Below are 18498 nucleotides of genomic sequence, written 5' to 3' on the forward strand. Positions count from 1 at the left end.
GACCTTTTGACCGTCGGAAACGTTCGCCTGCCTCAGTGGAGACCTGTGCTGGTAGCAGCGGCGCAGACGTATCTGCTTTGGTAACGGCTTCTAAAGATATAACTTCACGTCATGGCACTGCAGTTCTATACCACATTTATTCGTCTCTGCCATGGAAGCTCTATTAAAGCTGTGGCCCAGTGCTAACTTCGTGGTAATGAAAGAGCGGCGAGCGTGTTCTATGGCCTATCGTGAAACTGAGATAATGATCTTGTTCTTGCAGGCGGCTACGCGATGTAAGAGCCACAAGGACACGCAGCATACGCTCAGTCTCAAGGTTCCCAGCGGACAGGAAATGTCAGGATCGCAGCGCAGCGTGTAGATCATCTACATTACAACAACACAACGCCCAAGGCCGCCATCAATCCTCGATCTGCATCGGCCCATAGGGCTCCGCCTTGAAATACGACTCATCAAAGTGGTGCACCCGCACGAACCCGTCCTCTCCACCAGAAGCGTAGCCCGTTCCAGCGGGATGTATGGCGATGCTGTGCGGCTCAGGTCGGTAAATGCCAAGAAGAACAAGCAACAAAAGAAAACGTACGTATTGATGGGCCCGAAATGCCCTTTGACTCGGCCGACCTCTTCTTCGAATACTTTATGCCAGAACCGTGTTTCGAATTTACCCTGGCGCAAGGAGGTGGTAGTGACGCTCATGGCTTCTTGGCCACCACCGAGGAGGACCTGGAGATGATGGTAATGGGGTCGGCATGGATACAATATGAGAAAGAGGAAGTGGGTCAACGCACGTATGGTTTGTTAGGCGCGAGAGCGGCACTGTTCAGCGGTGTTTCCGTTGTGAACGTTTTGATAACCATGAGAGTTTTCATGTCATGTATCTGGCGAAGATAGTCGTTAATATTCAGGATTGGCAGAGTAAAGAAAACAAAGGAACCTACCCGTGCAGACTTGTCTTTGCTGCTAGTGATACAGTACGTTCGGTCCTTGCTCAGCTGTAGGTCCGTGACAACTTCACCATGCGCCCGTTCGTTATTCTCAATCTCTTCGCCCGTCTTTACATTGAACAACGCGACCTTGCCGGATTCGTGCCCGGTGATAATGATATCAGGTACCAGCGTGAACGCGCACACCGTCGCTTTTGATCCGATGGGGTTGAACATATACCGAGGTTCCTTCGATTCTGTCATGGAACGAGCTGGTCAGCGAAAAACAAAGAGAAAAGAAAAAGAGCGCACGTTTCGTCCCATCTCCCTCCCGGTTAATGTCAAATACCCGAATAGCACACTGATGCCCCATCCGCTGCTCAGTGATACACACAACCTGCGAGTCGTCCTCTCTGAACGCCACCCGCTTCACAGCCGTCGGGAACTCCCATGTGTAGAGGCACTTGCCCGTCGCGACCTCCCATAACCGCAGTGTGTTGTCCGCAGCACCGGATACCATGAATCGTGATTCTGCTGTTATCCAAAACGTCATTAGTTCGCAGCCAGACAGGAAGGGATGGGGTAGCCACGCACAATCAACATCAACCGTCCACACCGTCCCGTTATTCCCTTCATACGTCCCGAGTCGTTCACCATTGTGAGAAAACCAGACGTTGATGACGTTATCTTTTGAGCAGGTGAATAAGAGGTCGCCTTCGGCGTTGAACTTGATTTGAGTCAAGGACCGTTCGTGGCCTGTTAATACGGGTTAATTTGGGCCGGTCAAAGACAGCGGTGGAGTTGGAAGACCTTGTAGTAGAATAGGCCTCTATCAATGGTTCATTAGACGTGGAATATCAGTAAAACGAGCAGGACTCGCCATTTTGAAGTATTTTTCGGTCCCGCTGGATGTGGACGTTAAAGAGTTTTCGTCGATCACGTGACAATCGTCAAAGCTTAACGATTTGGATTATGTAAGGATCCAGTTTGTCCGATAACTATCATGTTCAATCCGAAGCTTTGTCGGCCTAGGTTGCTTGTGAAAGGCCTTTGCACGTCGGTGCGCAACAATTTATCTTAAATGAACTCCCGCTGACTTTTGGATTGGATATCGCAGGATTCCCAAGTGTGATTCGAGCCAGGATCCCCCAACGGGGTTGGTATTTACTCAGAAACCTTGTTCCCACCGAGACGAGGGAGCCTGCTCGAGGCTTCTCTATTGCTACCTCAAACACGGCTCCTGACGACACAGTTTAGAAGCTACTCGCATATACGAATCAAATGCGGTCTCAAACCTGGCTTTGGTGACGATGCCGTTACGCGGGTACGTTCATCGTTTACCGCGGCCCGTCGTGATTTGGGGAACGTCGGGGACAAGAACTTGCGATAAGGGTCATAAGAGACTACAGGATGGAGTACAGAAATAGGTGGTGCATTAGCCTGGTCCGTCAAGTGGAGACAGCGGGAGGACCTGCGTGTCAACGCGATGGACCCACCCACAACCCGATGCCCGCTTTGAGATACAACGATCCGCCGGTAGCGGGACGAGAGTGAGATGGGGGGCGGAGGGAAAGATACAATGAGAGGATAGAACGAAGGAGATGGCCTTTCATATTTGTCGGGAGGTCCGTGCGCGAGGGCGGGGGATCTGTGTGGCATGCGTCGTAGATACGTCCATGATGGTCGTCATAACGGCGGCCCGACGTAGCTCTAATAGGTGTCAGGCGCGCACTCTTATGTGAGACGACCTGTCACGCAAATTAGCAGCGTGCGGGTATTCAAATATTCATCGTGACTCGCTAGTCCATGACTTGACCGATAAGCACATTATATTTATCTCGTGGATGAAAACTAGTTAACCCCGTCAAACCATGTCAGACGACGCATACGAAACCTTTACACTCAACGTCCCACCGTCAGAGGATGAAATCGACAAGTTCATCGCCATCCGCTTACTCGCACTACAGATAGACCCATCCTCCTTTCGCACCACATACGAAAACGCCAAGAATCTCCCTCGAGAGAAGCACGTCCAGCGAATCGCCTCTCATGACCAGGTCATGGTCATCGTCTCCCACAAGGCCACGGGAGAATGGGTCGCCATGTCAGGCGTGGCCTCGCCCAAGGTCCTCGCGGAGTTGGATTACCCGCTACCGGAGGTGGTGTACGAAGGGAGGAAAGGAAGTGGATACCTTTTCGTATCATTGTGGGTTCATCCGGAGCACAGGCGACGGGGACTCGCGAAGAGGATGTTTGACAGATGCATTGAATGGGTCAGGTATCACGGACTCGGACTCGGAACCGTGACAGAGAAGTTCATCACCAATGAGGTTTACAGCGATAATGTGGGCCGGGGGCTGTACAGAAAGTTGGGATTGATCGAGAGATGCGAGGTCAAGGAACAAGATGGTAAACGAGATGTTGTTTGGTTGTCGAGATCCTTGGATGAGTTGTAGGATGGCATCCGTGGAAGCAACCGGAGGTGGCGTACAACCAGTGTCCCGGCGGAGTGAAAAACATGCTGAATCGAGGAATTCATGACATTGGCATTTTGGTGTGGTAAGCCTCTGGAGCGCGCGGGAGACTACGGGAGATAGTTGACCATTCGGCTAGATGGATGTGAGGTCATTTGAGTGAGTAGCATTGTGTTCACGTGCGGTGCTCTGCTTCTCCATCAAGAACAGTTTCCCCATGATTACCCCAGGCTCCCTCCATGGAAAATCGCGAACTGCGAGAACTACTGTTTCCATTCCGACTCGGTCGCCGTTTGGTCCAGGTTGACCTCATGACTTCAGTGTGGTTGTCGTCTTTGGTAATTCTTTCCGCAAGAACCGTATACGTTTAACGTTTATTGCACGTCCAAGGGACAGCGGGATGGCAGATCATACAGTTGTTCAGCCCAGAGTTCTGATTTACCAGGGTAACGTAAAGGACTTCGAAGAACAGGGCAAACGTGCATGCTTCCATCGATAATCAACTTCTGGACTTGCGTTATTGGACTCTGGCCAGTTGGTTACTGACCTGATGGGCTCGATGGAGGGTGCAAGGCAAGGATGGCAAGGGTGCGTGGTCGTGATCTAGGCCGAGCCGGACCGGCCCTCGGAAGAAGACGGGAAAAACCCGTTGTGAAAGCAAGGTACAAATATTGCGTGGCACGGAAGATAAAATTTCACCCTAGCTCAAAGTGCTTATTACCCTTCTCTTCTCTCCCCCCAACGTTTCTCCCATCAGTGCGACTTTCCCGAGCTTCCCCAAACTTCCCGCGCCTACACAGTCGCGAACTTGAACTACCCACAACTCGATCGGGTATCCGGACCGAAGATCTGTAGTGCGTGATTTGTGCATCAGTTGACCGTGTGGATTTCTGATTTTGTATTTGCCGACAAGATCATGCTGCTAGATGACCGGATCGGAATCAATTCCCTCCCCCAAGAGCTCATAGATGCTATTATCGATGAGAACCAGGACGACCAGGCTGCCCTACGCGCCTGTTCCCTCGTAGCCCGTCCATGGACCTATTCCTCTCAGCGGCACATATTCTCCCGGGTCCACTTCCGCAACCATTCGCAATGTTATTACCCCGGCAAGTCGTACAAGACCTCATGCGAGATCAACAAATTTCATAACCTCATTTCTACGCGGCCACATTTAGCGTCGTTTGTCCGGACACTGGAGGTTGAGCCTATCCTTGATGCAGTGCAGGAAGAACTCCTCGCGTGTACTCTCCAGAAGCTCGTCAACTTGGAATGTATATCCCTCGATCTGGGGGGCTACTACTGGGACGAGCTTTCGCAATGTATGAGGGACGCCCTCATTACCACTATCCGTTCCCCGCGGATAACCAACCTCGAGCTCCGAGAAGGCCTGTTCCTCCGGTGTGCTGATTTCCTGGCTCTCCTTGGTGCGTGCGAGCATCTTAAGAGGCTGTCGCTCTCCGCGATGTCGTGTGATGATCTCGAGGAGTTCGTCCAGGCTGATGCTCAGGCTGCGGTGGGCTGCTTGAATCTGCAGCTTGATTCGCTTGCGCTGAGTTTGTATGAGCAGTCGTATCTCCCGCTCATGCATCGGTTGTTGCAGCTCCAGCCTTCTGTGGATCTGAGCCATCTCCATCGGTTGTCCGTGCTCACTGCTGGCTCTGGACACTTAGAGGAGCGTGTTGAGGCGACGAAGGAGATACTCAAGTTGAATAGTAATTCGCTTCAGCATCTTGTTTTGAATGTGTGTTTAGGAGGTGAGTTTTTCAAACATTAGAGTCTGTTGTTGTTTGTTGAAGCCTTATTTGCAGAACCGTTGTCCAACTTTATTGATATCAAGCAGCTCCTCTCCATCCAGATAAAGCTATGGTGGATCCGCCTAGACCAGCATACAGAGCCCACACTATGGCTCCGCTGGCTGATAGAGTCGTTCCAAGAACTCTCCAAGCACCGCGTGGAGGAAGTCACGTTTGAGATATTCTACAACTCTGATTGGACGGTCTACACGGCGGAGTGGGCTGCGCTGGACGCGGTTCTGGGGCAGATGCGTTCGTTGACGAAGGTGAATGTGAGGTTGGACGCGTATGATGGTGTAAAGGGGAGGTGGAAGTACCCGAGGGAGTATTCGGGTGCTGCGGTGAAGGATGTAGAGAGGGTGCTTCCGAATGTGTGCGCAAGGAAGATTTTGGATTGTCAGGTTGCGGCTAGTTTTTCTTGTTGATTGGGTTTTTTTCTCTTCGTCATGATTGCTCTACTCTACTATGATCGCATTTTGATACCCCGGATACCACTCACGCGTGTTAATGGTCAATGTATTTCTCTTCGTGGTATTCATGTGTCTGTACAAGGACAAACATACTATAGATACATACATGGATTGACGCGTACCATTTTAATTGGGTTAGATTTCTTCGTCCCCCAGGCAGCGGATATTCGGACATGTTAAAGAATGTCCACATTGAGGATGTGGTGCGATGTATTACCTTTTGCTTGGGCAATGATTTTCAACTGGCGCCAGGGAGGTACGTGTACTTTCAATTGACTTTCAAATGATATACATGTATAACCTATCCAACACGTCTTTGAAGTTGAAGCTAAGAGCCGAGTCTTTGATAACCGGCGCTAAAGCAAGGTATCAAAGTCGTCAAACGACGACCGCTAGTACAAAAAAGCCAGACTCGCCAGGCCAGGATGTGGTAGATGTTATAATCTGACCACGTGCGCCATCTTGCTCCGTCCCATCAGATTCACTCCCACCATCGCCAACTTTGCCTGCCTCCAGTCTCAGTTCGACGTCATGGAGAAAACGATGCGTTCACCGTCCTGCGTCACCACCGTCATCGCTATATAACCCCGGACCACTACTGGGAGAGAGCAACTTTGACTTTTCCCCAGCAATGTATTATGACCAATCTATTGCTCATCGCAATGGCAGTTATACCTCAGGAAACAAGGATGTCCAATCGCAGAGTTATGGTGCGTAAACCTATCTGTTACTTCGCGATCGAGCCAATAATTTTGATGCAGGCGCGCGAGCGGACGATAACATCGCCTCTCATTCCGATAACTCTCACAGCGGCGGGGCAAGAACGATGAAATCTGAACCTTACAGCAAGTCTTCAGTTCTCAGTTTTATGCCCTCTCGCTTATTATAATATTAGGTCACACCGGCGAGGGTTCTTCAATGAATACTGGATCCGTTCGATACGATAATTACGTGCCCGGCGACGACAACGGTAATGATACTGTATTTATGCGCAGTGCATCCATGGCTTATCATCATTCTAGAAGATTCAAGCAGTCGAGATATCACATCGAGTCGCAACAGCGATTATGAATACGAACAAGAACAAGGTGCTGGTCGCGGAGCCGAGGCGCAAAGTAATGATGCTGAGGGAAATAGTGAGTGAATCTGGTCTTTTATTTATTAACCAAGCTAACAGTTTCCGAGTCCCAGATACGGGTAATGATGACTTTGGAGCTGGGGATATTGGTCAACCCATTAGCAATGGGTATGATTCTGGGTCCGCTGGATGGGCGCGCGAGAATTCAGTGTCCGATGATTCGTTAGGTGCTTCGAGGGGTCCTGGTAAGTTCACAGTTGACGGATATCATTATTCTGGATCTCATTTAGTATAGGTTATGCTGGTGATTCTGCTCCTGACACCTCTGCAGGTTGGTTTTAGGATTTCAAGTGATATTTTGTGGGCTCAGTTGTGTAATGTTTCCAGTTGGCGACCCTGCTGCTTCTCGTGGTGATACATATGATACGGGTGGAGCAGACCGCAATCTCGATTCAGAGAGCATAGGTAAGCGCCAAAGTTTTTAACCGTCGGTTGTTAATGCTAATCTATCTCGATGTATCAGCATATTCTGGCGTACAATCTACTAGCGGTGATACTGGTAACAGCAAGAATGCAGGAAGCTATGATGAGTCGAGGAGTGCACTTGCTAGTACATTTGAGGAAGCTAGTACTAGTGAGTTCTGTCGCTTTTTGTATTTCCAAATACTTACGTCTTGCAGGCGACACTGGCACGAAAGGCGAAGAAAGCACAGGTTCTACAGGAGACCACGATCCAAGCATCGGTGCTTCTACGACAAGTGGTATGTTTTCTGGTGTGTTTATCGCGGTCTTGTGGACTCACTCCCTTGAAGACGCTCCTGATGCAGACAATGGCGCCTATCAAGGCGGGAGTACTCGCGCTCGTCGTGACGACACCAAGGGGGGAACGGACACCGACAACTACGGCAGGTCACCCTACGACTCCACAAACGGAGGTCGTGATACGCAAACTACCTCCTCGGATGGTCAAACCTTACCCAGTCAGCGCGGTTCCTCTACTCTTGACGACGATCAACAGGTTCAAGACGCTACCATAAGAAGCTCCAAGGCAGACGCTGGTGCATCAACTTCTGATGATCGACCTTCGGTCAGTGAGGGCCAGACTTCAAGCAAAGATCTTCAACAGAATCGTGATATGACGTCCGACACATCTGGCTCTAGGAGCGATAATCCTTCCACTAACACCAAGTACGGCGGGTCACCCTACGATACCACAGGCTTAGGTCGTGATTCACGGACTACCTCCTCGGACAGTCAGCCCTTATCCACTGTTCAGCGTGGTTCCTCAGCGCCTTGTGACAATCAACAAGGTCGAGACGCCGCCGCCGCCAAGACACCGAGGAAAGATTCCAACATACAGTCTGTCAGCGCCGATACTGCAGATCACAGAAGTTATGACAGAGGTGCTGATACTTCCGAGACTACGACCGGTAACCTCTTCCCATTCGAACTTCCAAGTTCTCACTGTTTGCAGGCTACACTGGCAATAAAAGCACCGAAGATACTGGTCCTATCGGAGACAGTAATTTAGGTACCAATGTTTCTGCGACAAGCGGTATGTTTTCTATTGTTGTTATCTTGTGAACTTATTTGACTGAGGATGCTTCTAATGTAGGCAGTATCAATAAAGAGAGTGAGGGTTGGAAGGATGCAGGTGCGCGTACCGAGGAGCCGGACACCAGCAGCTCGACCTACGACGCAAGCGATGTGCGTGGTGACTCACAAACCGATACCTCGGACGGAAAGACTTCATCCAGTCAACAAACTTCCTATGCTCTTTACGACGATGAACGAGGTCGAGATGTCCCCACCAGTGAGCCCAAGGCAGACGTGGACAATAATGACTCCTCGCCTTTCGATGATCGACCCTCCTCCCGCAAGGATGAGCCTTCGGGTCATGATAATCAGCAGGGTCGTGAGACCTCCTCTGACACTAGTGGACGGGATTCAGGCTCTAGGAGCGACGATGCGCCGACCCAAGACGTGGACAATACCGGTATTCCAACCTCTGATAATCAAAGCAAAAATAACCAGGGCGGTCGTGACGCGTCTTCCAACACAACCGAGCAAGATTTAGGCTCTAAGAGGGATGATACTTCCACCACGTCTCGCATGCCTGCTTCAGGAGCTGTTCAGCCTCCTGACACTATAAGGTATGGCAGTGGACGAGAGGATAATGAACCTTCTGGGGACAATCGTACTGGCGCTGGCAGTGGTGATAGCGATTATAGTGGTTATGGTGGTTATGCAGCCAGTACTGGTTATCAGCCCGATGTAAAGCCGGGCCTGAAAGATAAATTACGAGGTGTGTGGGTTCTTGTTTCGGTTTAAATACGAATGGCCAGATTGATTTTGTAATCATCAGGGAATGCTGAAGTACTAGTGGGAAAGGCTGCGAAGAAGCCTGAGCTAGTCGAACGTGGATTGGAGAGAAAGGCTGGCAACGTGGTGTGATTATTGAGTGCTCACACATATCATTCAGTCAGGAGATGTGCTTTATATCTGAACGGTTGTCTTTTATCATGTGCTTCATTTCCCATCTGTAACAGTACGTATGCCGAATTTATGACCTTTTCCACCTCTATACAGCCATTAGCAGAGAACAACGCTGATTTAGCTGATCTGGATCCCGATGTGTGGCCTCTGCTTCAACACTTGGACAAGGCTTGACTTCGACGCAGCGCAGGACTTCGTTATCCGCAGTCCAGCATGTGGTGGAGCAATTCTTCTATTCCCAGGTACCTTGGGCGTAGATGGCCTAGGGGTCGTTCACATTCTCGCTGCCCGAATTTAGTCTTATTGACCACCCCTGTAGTATAAAGACACGGAAAGCGTGCTACTACTTTGTAGAACCCACGTCATCTAGAATGCTGCTGTGCTGTCTTCTGGTGCTCGCACTTTTCTTTTCATCTTCTGCCCTAGCCGATGCTGGAGACGCTCAGATCGTTTTGGACCTTGGTAGTACGAATTCAACTCAGGGTACCCCTCACTGGGTCGTGTATGCCGATCAGTATGTATCGGGAGTTACTGGTCCTCCAGCAGCATCCACTCTCGAGGTGTGTGCACCTGAAATGTAGAATACGCGTTCTCGGCCACTGATAGAATGTCATAGGGTTATAATGTCTTGTAAGTATGGTTCAAACACGCTTCGTTTTCTGCATAGTGATCTTTGTCTAAGTATCCTCTCTTTCCTCCTTACAGAGGGAGCATGGGACAAGGTACCTTTCAACATTTTTTGGCTATACAGATTTTGATTTTTTTCCTATAAGGCATACGAATGGACGACGTTGACAGCGGACGAGAGAACGGCCATCAAGTCCGAATATGCTGCAGCTGGAATCAAGCTTCTCGTGTCTGTGTTTGGTTCTACGGATGTTCCTACGACGTCGGGAGCAGATCCTAATGCTACAGCTGCGACAATGGCTGCATGGGTTATAGAGTACGGCTTGGATGGTATTGATGTCGATTACGAGGTGGGTATATGATTGTCTTCTGCGTTGTCCTTGTTTTAAAGCGATTACCCAGGACTTTGCTGCGATGAACAGCGGTACAGCCGAGGTGGGTTGATACTTCCTCTCCGGGAGTTGGTAGTTTATGGCTTGAGAACAGCAATGGCTGATCAGCTTTACTACTGCACTTCGTGCGTCCTTGCCTAAGGATAAGTATATTATCACTCATGCTCGTGAGTTGTGTATGCGCTAAGTTGCACCATGATTCTCATGTATTATCAAGCCGTCGCTCCTTGGTGGTTACCATTTAATTCTGGGTGTCTGCGATATGCTCAGCTATAGATCTTAGGTTCACACCGAATACTTATGTAGGCGGCGGTTATACCAAGATCAACCAGGAAGTAGGCGATTTGATTGATTGGTACAATATACAGGTTCGTTTTGCACTTCTCCTTCGTCTCGATATTCACTTGTTGGGTTTAGTTCTACAACCGTAAGAGGGTTATTACGCTGGCCCCACGGGGAATCTAAGTTATTCCTACAGAAGGATCTACCGAGTACGCCGACTGTGGTGGCTTACTCACTGCTTCGTCTAGTACATGGCCAGAGACCTCACTGTTCGAGATCGCTAACAACGGAGTCGATCTTTCGAAGCTAGTCATTGGAAAGCCTGCCACAGCAAGTGATGCGACCAATGGCTACATGAATACCTCGATGTTGGCCACTTGTTTGGAAACCGCTAAGAAAGCGGTTGGGGTGCGTGTAATCAATCTTGTGCCGAACCGAATGGGTCACTCATACTGCTATCTCACAGCTGGTGGCGCGATGGCGTGGCAGGTACGCACTTTACTTCGTCCATGTAGCACATTGCTTACTACACTAGTACCCAAATGCTGATGCCTCGTGGATCTCTACGGTTCGTTCACTTTCTTGGCCTGTTTGATTGCCATTTGTTCTTCTGTAAGCGTGTCTTTAACTTTGTGTTCGCCCGGGCTTGCATTAGACCGTACTATGCAGTAACTATATATTATATATATCTACGCGTAAGATTTCACTGGAAATATTCTTGATATTGATAAGAGGAGATCCAAAGTGATGTGGCGCTCGCCATGTCGTTCGAGGATACGGTGCGGAAAATACAAAGCGAGGAACAGGCTTTGAGAGAAGATGAGAAATTTGGCGAACTTCTGTAGGCATAAAGTCAGGCCCCAGGGTATCACTGAAAATGTCAAGACGATGCCTATGAAGAGATACGACTGGATCTCACGTTTATATGAGATATATATACTGGCGGAGAGCCCGAACTTGAACGTTCAAAACGAGTTCAAGAAATGTGGCATTGCCTACTAGGGTCCGGGATTGCCGGCCGACCTCTGATGAGGATTAGGATGCGGAGAATTAACACAACAAATAGGTAGTCGACACGGTCTGCCCAAATCATTTGCAGGCTTTGTTGGAGAAGCATGGACGAGGAGAAAGCAGAACTTCATGTAGGTATCCAATGTTATTAGCAGGGGAAATTAGCAGCAACCTGGATTCCAGTAAGCAGATAAGCTATAAGGACATGAATACAACGATGATAACCTCACCTCAACAAAAAGAATCTTTTTTTGCGCCAACGTTGGTAAAACTCCCTTCGCGTCGTCTTCAAGGGAGCCCGGATACTCCCTCGCATGCCTCCACCGCGCCCTTGCGCCGTCATATTTATCCAACCTGAGATGTACCTTCCTCAATGATTGTAATCTCCCCAGCACTGCGTCCAGCGCAACCCATTCATCGATGTACATCGTGAAATCACTTGCATAAAAGATCTCGAACGTGACCTCCTCCACTGTATGCCACTGCACGAGCTCCCGAAATATCGCAGACATCCATCGTAGCCATTCGCTTGGCCTCGTATGCTGGTCCAAACGCATCCACCACAGCTTAATGCGTATCGAACGAAGCTGAGATACATCAATTAGGTTTGACAGAGGTTCTGGGGAGGCTATCAAACAAAGAACTCGGTCTAGAGACGAAACTCAACTGACCTCCGAGGCAGACATTCAGAACCAGTTGCTTCAATAGACTTCCATTCAATCGCCTTAAAAACTCCTTGGTGATGCCCACGCGCTCCCCAGGATGTCCCGTTCCAGCCGTGAGCACTGCTAGTCGGTGGAGACTGCTCAGGTTGACTGAGGACTGCAGCAATCTCAGCAGCGGAAAGTGCGAATGTTCGTACAAACTGATCGCGAGTGATTTCAGTTTCAGTCCGCTCGTATTCTTGGCTCTTATTTGAGAGTCAGAGAAGCTACCACACGACACACCGGACAAGGTCAGCTGTTTGAGATGTCCGCTACCTCCCAAAAGGGCCAAGAAATCCGTACAGTGAAGGAACTGTCCTTCACGGAGCTCGAGATTAGTTATTCGTGGGGAGCGAAGGGTGGCGGCGAGGGTATCCCGCAGGTATAGTGAAAGCTCATCCCAGCGATACTCACAAAGATCGACTGATATACTTTCGAGTCTGGTCAGTTTTTCGAGAATGCGCGCGAGAAGTTGCACGTCGAGCAGCGGCGAAATCTCGACAGCTTGAACAAATGTGGCGATACGAGGCTGTGCGCATATGAGCGCGTAGAATTGTTCAATAGTGCGCTGACTTCGTCTCTGGATGAAGTAGTTTGTTCGTTTATTATTGAAGCTGACCCGAGAGAAGATATGACGTTGCGAAGAATATGTCCATGAATGGTTAACGAGAGAACAGGCACGCAAGGTAGCCCTGTCGTCTTGATTTTCATCCACGATGGCGTCAATCAGCTCATGTGGGAGACCGCTGAGCCCGGCATCCTGCTTTTTCATGGATAAAGCTTAAAATGGAAAAAAAGATGATTAATATCGCTTTGATGAAAGACAAGGCGACCAACATTGGAATCAACTCGATAGCAGCGGCTTGGCACGATCTTGAACGATGGAAGTCGATAAGAGCCGTGCTGGCGGTAAGCAAGCAGAAGGATCCGAGCATTTTGCTATCATCCTCCTTATGTAGTCGCTCTGTTCTCATGTCGCACTTCTCCGCCTTCTGCCGAGGATCGGTCCAGGTCATTGCATATACCTTCCAAGACATGCCAAGTCTCGGTCCGGGGGGTTCTCTCTTTATAAGCCATCACGATGTTACCAGAGGAGATAGTCAAGACCTAGAGATTTCCCACCAACAAAGACGTTCGAGTCTCTGCAAAGGTCTTTCTGCAGAGGTTCGTCAATATGGTGGGCAAAGCAGAGACATAATATGTTACGTTACCTACATACCCCAGCATGTCATGCGCCAGCGGTTGCTACTGGTATGAGTATTATTTTCCCGTCCGCTTCTCTCTTGGAGCAGCTGACGCCCATCCCGCTGCGGCCCAGAATTGTAGAAGCCTTCTTTTTCTTTCATTTCGCATGCTGTTAGACCAACATCCCGGTCGGCAAACAACTCTAGGAGCCTGCCGCGCAATGGACATATGGATCGCTTTGAGGTCATTTAAAACAGGGCTACATTTGAAGAAAATTAAGCTTACTTGGCCAAACTAGCTACGAAAGACAATCCATCGGTACTGGACGTATGGCCAAATTATTGCCTGTGACAAAAGGTCATCATACGAATATCCACGAACAAGTCTAAAACGCGACCATTGAGATTCACGCACTTCATAAGGATTTCAAGTTCATGCCTCAACGTTAGCTGATAACAATCACCACCAATCTGCATGGCGTCGCCAGGTTCTCGTGATTTGTCTTGATGGTACCTCTGACATTCGATAACGCATTGCTCTGGGAAGTTTTCATTTGTCCAGCATCCTTGTAGACCGGTAGAACAGGCAAAGAAGTCCTGCCCGACGTGTTCCATGCCATGGACCGTGTTTCATGTTTCAGATACCTTTCCCTTGTCGGCGTTAAAGCGCTAGTAAGTCCTCTATCCTCCGCCACTTCGAACACGAATATACCAGGCATATAAGAGGGGGAATGTGAGATTATTGCTGGCAAAAATAAGAGTATAGGAGGCGCCTTGGTAGTGACCAATAGGAACCACGTGGTCGGACGTGTTTATCACCGGGGCCCTGAGTATCACCACTTTCTTCAAGGTTGCTGTCTTCTGCTTTGATTTGTTGCATTATCTTTTTTCAAGCAATTGGGCAATTCTTCTACTCAAACAGCGACTGAGTTCTCAATATATCAGGACCAAATGTGTACACCGCCGAGCCTTCCCCCTAATCCAGTGCTCTGATTCAAGTCAAGTTTTCCGGTTTCGTAGCACCTCCATTTGCTATTTACTCATTCTCTACTGTGTGTACTATTCTTACCTTATGCATACACCACAAACTTAATGATTTTATTGCGCAATGATACAGGCCCGGAAAAGGAGTTCCTTGAATGAGGGGCTAGAGAACTATATACGGTCCGTCCAATCGATTGGTCTTCTATGATGTCGGTGTCCAGAGTGTGATTTTGCGAAGGAGATAAGATGCATCTATTATCACAAAGCCATAAAGGAAATTAAGAATAAGGCGAGGAGGTTTGACCATGTTTTAGACATTTCTGGCCACGCAAGATTACTGGTACAATGCACAAGCATGAGCTCTGCTTTCGTCCCGGAAAGGAGAAAACGCATACCTTGAACCTGAGCTATTACTGCTACTATCACTACTAGGTTTCCCTGTAATTGATACGCTGAAAACTGCAACGAGACCATCCACAGCGTTCACCGCGCCATTATTAGACACAGACTGGTTATGATTGATGCCGATGCTTGTGTTCTGTAGCAGCCCCGTAGCATACATGATGTCGGTCTTGTATGTATATCCCTGAGAGGACGATGTCCCAGAAAATGTCGAAGAACCGGTCAGCGCGAGTGTTGACACATTCGAGCCGGTGATGTTGCCGACAACGTAGTCACGGCCAAGATTGTATCCATTTTCAACGATGTCGTGATTGTCACTTGAGGAGGTTTCATAAGATATAGCCAAGAAAGCCGCACCGCTACATTCAAGTTAAAATGCAACGACTAAAGCTGGACCGACGCGTAAGCATTCACCTGTTGGCCTCACTACCATTCTGAACCCAGTATCTAAAGTGGTCACCTCCCTTTACCGACTCTGTGCAGGAACCTAACGCAGGATCACCATAATTATATCGCATTACAGCGGTCTCATTGCCTTTGATAAATATGAATCCCGACATTGTAAATGGGGATCAGCGGAAAACACGCACGGAAACCGTTGCCGTCCCCTAAATTAACTTGTTGGGAGTTACCCGTATGTTGACCTAAGCATTCCCCCGAAAACGATAAAGACCTGTCTTGCAGATAAAAAGGGGTGAGACGCGTAAGGATGCGAGACTAACAGAAAATAATTGATAAGCCCTCCGTTCGTGCTTTGCTGTGCGAGAACAGCTTGGTCGGAATTTCCCGATATAATAGCGTTCACCGGCTCCTGTTGGCCGTCTGGGTAAGTCTGCCCTACGACCTTTTCCATACGATTGTGAGCCATTGCAGACTTCTAGGACTTATCCCCATACCGTCAGCATAGATCCCCCATTATCGGCCGGACTGTAATAGCCTTCAGAGGGCAGGCTACGCTTGGAGATCTCTTTCGCTAGGATAAACAACGGAAAATACAGAGAAAGGAGTAGAATTGTCGCCTTTGTCATGGAGGTAGAAGACAGCAGTGACAGTTGACGCTTCACACGTGAAGAGTGGAACCTCAGATCTCCCAGGGATAGCATTGGTAGACCGATCTCCATACATTTTCATTTCAGCGGCAAGCCCTTATATAGATGGGATACAAGGCGAGGCTGTGTCCGTGACTGTCCACAAGAATATTAACGCTGAGTAGCGAGCAAGACACCTTCAATGCAGCCATGTATATTGCGGATGGCCATTCTTGTCTGAATGTTGTTGGAGAGTGTTGGAGCAAAGCGACGGAGGGAAGACGATCATCATCCGGCGTCGTCCAACTTCTCGCACGTGCCATCTTCGATGCGCGGTCCGGGTTACTCTGCCTCTACATGGGTTGGCTAGCTTCTAACTAATAAGCAGCATGCACAACGACTACCTTGCGTAAATTGACGTACTGAAGGGGGGAAAGACGACCTCTAACAACGTGATTACTGTTGAACCAATCCTCGAGCTCGAGCCGTATTGCTGCTGTTTCAGCTGTAGCCGAAAACATAACGGGAGATGTAGCAAGGTAGATAAAACAAAATGGTACAAAACAAAGCAATGTAAAAGAATTAACTAAAGCATTATTAGTCTAACGGAATCCGTGGCTCTGCGATACAGGTCAAATGGTCAGACTATGGCTGCAGCAAACTCAGGAAAGTTTCAGCATCAGGTCTGCTCTTCACCACCACCTGGAACAAGGACCGACTTCTCAGTACTGGAAACTGATCCTCTATCCCCTGCTGAAGCATATCCAAGGACTTGGCCTGTATCGGCGTGCAAAACACCTGAAAAACTAATCTCCGAAGCCGAGATCTCGTGGCCGAAAGGGTAGCATCCCACGTTGACCAGACGCCATAGTCCATATGGCCAAAGAGACTAGGGCTCGACACAACAGTACGAACGATGATCTCTTCCACTTCTTTGGCGCGGGCATCAAAAACTTTACCCCACGACTTGATCGTCGAGGAATGGCGTTCGTTATATATAGGGTGCGAGAACGTGATGGTAACTTTCCGGAGGTACGAAATGTCGAGATCATCCAGAAGTACTGGGCGCAAGGCTGCATATAGATATGTTAAACATTGATGGGCACAGAGTCAGAAGGAACATACATTGATGCATCAGGTGAACCTCCTCCAGCGTGCAGGACGCCGTTTTCAGAATCGTGCTGACAAAACGAATGTCCGAGTTATCTTGGACGCTGATGGCAAATATACGGAGACGATTAAAGGAGAGACCGCTTAGTCTGGGGTTTAACATGAGGTCGCTCAGCCCGGAGCTAAACGCCGAGGAGGAAATGGAGAAGCTTTCGAGATAGGATGATCGTGCCGGCAAGTCATATTCGGCATCAATAGAGGCCAGACGTGGCACGGAGAGCAGTTCGAGACACCGAATGCGAGGATGGAGTTGTATGAAGGTGAGCGTTTCGGAGACGGAGGCGTAACAGATGCTGTCGTGGAAATCGACGGACAGGGAGCGTAGAGAGGGAAATGATGTCGCGCCTCGGTTGACTAGTTCGGTGACCCAGAAGACCCAGGAGACGTCTTTCATCACCAGCCACTCGACACTGGTGAGCGAGGAGATGATGAAGGTGATGATCTCGTCAGGGGGCACGTAGCGATTATCCAATGTGAGGTGTTTAATCACCCGAGGGATGTGCGGGGAGGAACGACACATGGCGACAAACTTGTCGCAGCGAAAGTTGTGGCCAAATGACATCTTTCTGAAGATGTGTATACGTGTACGGGTGTAGAATGCATGAGAGGTGAGAGAGCATGCTTTGAGTGCAGCTGGGTCGTCCCATAAATGGTCGATTACGGCGTCAGTCAGCTCTTGCGGAAACGAGCCGTAATGAAAGCCACTCAAGGACATCTGAAAGGTCGCAGGAAACTATCAGCTAACAAGAAGGATGAACGAGCATTAGACGCTACCGACTGGGGATGTAGACAGCTAGGTCTGTCAAAGAGGGGGTGGCGACTAGTATGTGGACGTCAGGAAACGAGGAAGGCCCGGCAGTTAACAGCAGACACAACGTATGATGATGACGATCTTTTTTTGATGAGGCCGCATGATATACATGGAAAACAATTCCCAGCCCCAAAAGTTGTGGCTTTGATGGGGCTAGATTTTCATTTGTTAAGACACCGGAACCGTATTGAACCTTAACGAGTTGAGTTCCGTCGATCCAAGCAATCATAGGAAATAAGTTGTGGTCAGTCAAAGTAATACAGCTGGTGACCACTGTGTGGGTCCTACACGTCGGCACTCTTGAGTCCAGGACACTGTACGCCTGGTAGGCTCAGAACGGCCGGACGGACGTAACCCCCGTTGGGCAAAACACATCGCAACAAGCGACCCTTGAAACTGCCGGTAAAGACAAGCCTCATATGGGGATAGTAAATAGACTTACCAACGTGCGGCGTGATGTTGAGCTGAATTTGCATAGGCTGGGTATTTGGATGAATGCCGGAATACCAGCATCTTGTCTGGCGGACGCTCATCGTTTCAACCTGAAAAGTATGAATTGAGCCACATCACGGTTAAGAAAAAGTCTCAGAAGATGCGGCATTAGTATCAACAACTGCAGTCCGAGGATGACAAAAGTAGAGTGAAGTTATGAACGACCTTGACATG

The 18498-nt window shown here is 49.1% G+C and overlaps 8 protein-coding genes across 8 annotated transcripts; 4 read left to right on the plus strand and 4 right to left on the minus strand.

The window, feature by feature from the left end:
* Positions 1–119: 119 nt before the first annotated feature.
* Positions 120–1857, minus strand: EV420DRAFT_1528383 (WD40-repeat-containing domain protein). The gene is made up of 8 exons (XM_060472508.1): positions 1804–1857; positions 1734–1752; positions 1518–1679; positions 1236–1457; positions 939–1180; positions 789–878; positions 584–723; positions 120–527 (listed from the first exon to the last, which is right to left on the minus strand). Exons 1-8 carry the CDS (start codon positions 1804–1806, stop codon positions 401–403), a joined length of 1005 nt encoding a protein of 334 aa, XP_060333762.1. The 5' UTR covers positions 1807–1857; the 3' UTR covers positions 120–400.
* An 831-nt stretch (positions 1858–2688) lies between these two features.
* EV420DRAFT_141721 (uncharacterized protein) lies at positions 2689–3846 on the plus strand. The gene has a single exon (XM_060469008.1). It carries the CDS (start codon positions 2795–2797, stop codon positions 3377–3379), a length of 585 nt encoding a protein of 194 aa, XP_060333763.1. The 5' UTR covers positions 2689–2794; the 3' UTR covers positions 3380–3846.
* Positions 3818–5950, plus strand: EV420DRAFT_141956 (uncharacterized protein). Its single transcript, XM_060469010.1, has 3 exons — positions 3818–4251; positions 4311–5154; positions 5209–5950. Exons 2-3 carry the CDS (start codon positions 4314–4316, stop codon positions 5616–5618), a joined length of 1251 nt encoding a protein of 416 aa, XP_060333764.1. The 5' UTR covers positions 3818–4251; positions 4311–4313; the 3' UTR covers positions 5619–5950.
* A 1-nt stretch (position 5951) lies between these two features.
* Positions 5952–8593, plus strand: EV420DRAFT_141763 (uncharacterized protein). Its single transcript, XM_060469009.1, has 11 exons — positions 5952–6373; positions 6425–6508; positions 6559–6633; positions 6686–6799; positions 6849–6986; positions 7037–7072; positions 7129–7206; positions 7265–7375; positions 7422–7502; positions 7554–8296; positions 8357–8593. The coding sequence occupies exons 1-10, from the start codon at positions 6295–6297 to the stop codon at positions 8270–8272; spliced, it is 1515 nt and encodes a 504-aa protein (XP_060333765.1). The 5' UTR covers positions 5952–6294; the 3' UTR covers positions 8273–8296; positions 8357–8593.
* A 1015-nt stretch (positions 8594–9608) lies between these two features.
* EV420DRAFT_1640319 (glycoside hydrolase) lies at positions 9609–11133 on the plus strand (the record flags this gene model as incomplete). The annotated part of the gene is made up of 11 exons (XM_060477088.1): positions 9609–9797; positions 9854–9867; positions 9920–9959; positions 10011–10214; positions 10267–10299; positions 10351–10423; positions 10474–10486; positions 10540–10624; positions 10674–10683; positions 10735–11027; positions 11074–11133. 11 exons carry the CDS (start codon positions 9609–9611, stop codon positions 11131–11133), a joined length of 1014 nt encoding a protein of 337 aa, XP_060333766.1.
* A 369-nt stretch (positions 11134–11502) lies between these two features.
* On the minus strand, positions 11503–13377 carry EV420DRAFT_142263 (uncharacterized protein). The gene is made up of 4 exons (XM_060469013.1): positions 13091–13377; positions 12221–13033; positions 11780–12168; positions 11503–11721 (listed from the first exon to the last, which is right to left on the minus strand). Exons 2-4 carry the CDS (start codon positions 13023–13025, stop codon positions 11698–11700), a joined length of 1218 nt encoding a protein of 405 aa, XP_060333767.1. The 5' UTR covers positions 13026–13033; positions 13091–13377; the 3' UTR covers positions 11503–11697.
* Positions 13378–14679: 1302 nt separating this feature from the next.
* EV420DRAFT_1640321 (uncharacterized protein) lies at positions 14680–15851 on the minus strand (the record flags this gene model as incomplete). The annotated part of the gene is made up of 6 exons (XM_060477089.1): positions 14680–14758; positions 14817–15182; positions 15238–15358; positions 15414–15496; positions 15546–15667; positions 15720–15851. 6 exons carry the CDS (start codon positions 15849–15851, stop codon positions 14680–14682), a joined length of 903 nt encoding a protein of 300 aa, XP_060333768.1.
* Positions 15852–16220: 369 nt separating this feature from the next.
* Positions 16221–17908, minus strand: EV420DRAFT_142369 (uncharacterized protein). Its single transcript, XM_060469015.1, has 2 exons — positions 16977–17908; positions 16221–16924 (listed from the first exon to the last, which is right to left on the minus strand). The coding sequence occupies exons 1-2, from the start codon at positions 17734–17736 to the stop codon at positions 16497–16499; spliced, it is 1188 nt and encodes a 395-aa protein (XP_060333769.1). The 5' UTR covers positions 17737–17908; the 3' UTR covers positions 16221–16496.
* Between the last annotated feature and the right edge of the window lie 590 nt (positions 17909–18498).

This window comes from Desarmillaria tabescens (genome assembly GCF_030435595.1).
Source record: "Desarmillaria tabescens strain CCBAS 213 chromosome Unknown EV420scaffold_10, whole genome shotgun sequence".
Classification (NCBI taxonomy): domain Eukaryota; kingdom Fungi; phylum Basidiomycota; class Agaricomycetes; order Agaricales; family Physalacriaceae; genus Desarmillaria; species Desarmillaria tabescens.

What these genes read in the sequence shown, in the direction of transcription:
- EV420DRAFT_1528383 (XM_060472508.1), bottom strand. An exon ending in GGAGGGAGATGGGACGAAAC is followed by an intron (nt 1,181 to 1,235) that starts GTGCGCTCTTTT and finishes GTTCCATGACAG; the next exon opens with AATCGAAGGAACCTCGGTAT. An exon ending in TCGCGCCTAACAAACCATAC is followed by an intron (nt 724 to 788) that starts GTGCGTTGACCC and finishes CATCATCTCCAG; the next exon opens with GTCCTCCTCGGTGGTGGCCA.
- EV420DRAFT_141721 (XM_060469008.1), top strand. Translation starts at nt 2,795, where the DNA reads ATGTCAGACGACGCATACGAAACCTTTACACTCAACGTCCCACCGTCA.
- EV420DRAFT_141956 (XM_060469010.1), top strand. Translation starts at nt 4,314, where the DNA reads ATGCTGCTAGATGACCGGATCGGAATCAATTCCCTCCCCCAAGAGCTC. An exon ending in TTTGAATGTGTGTTTAGGAG is followed by an intron (nt 5,155 to 5,208) that starts GTGAGTTTTTCA and finishes CCTTATTTGCAG; the next exon opens with AACCGTTGTCCAACTTTATT.
- EV420DRAFT_141763 (XM_060469009.1), top strand. Translation starts at nt 6,295, where the DNA reads ATGTATTATGACCAATCTATTGCTCATCGCAATGGCAGTTATACCTCA. An exon ending in CGTGCCCGGCGACGACAACG is followed by an intron (nt 6,634 to 6,685) that starts GTAATGATACTG and finishes TCATCATTCTAG; the next exon opens with AAGATTCAAGCAGTCGAGAT. An exon ending in TAATGATGCTGAGGGAAATA is followed by an intron (nt 6,800 to 6,848) that starts GTGAGTGAATCT and finishes ACAGTTTCCGAG; the next exon opens with TCCCAGATACGGGTAATGAT.
- EV420DRAFT_142263 (XM_060469013.1), bottom strand. Translation starts at nt 13,025, where the DNA reads ATGAAAAAGCAGGATGCCGGGCTCAGCGGTCTCCCACATGAGCTGATT. An exon ending in TCTGAATGTCTGCCTCGGAG is followed by an intron (nt 12,169 to 12,220) that starts GTCAGTTGAGTT and finishes TAGCCTCCCCAG; the next exon opens with AACCTCTGTCAAACCTAATT. An exon ending in AAAAGATTCTTTTTGTTGAG is followed by an intron (nt 11,722 to 11,779) that starts GTGAGGTTATCA and finishes ACTGGAATCCAG; the next exon opens with GTTGCTGCTAATTTCCCCTG.
- EV420DRAFT_142369 (XM_060469015.1), bottom strand. Translation starts at nt 17,736, where the DNA reads ATGTCCTTGAGTGGCTTTCATTACGGCTCGTTTCCGCAAGAGCTGACT. An exon ending in GGTTCACCTGATGCATCAAT is followed by an intron (nt 16,925 to 16,976) that starts GTATGTTCCTTC and finishes ATCTATATGCAG; the next exon opens with CCTTGCGCCCAGTACTTCTG.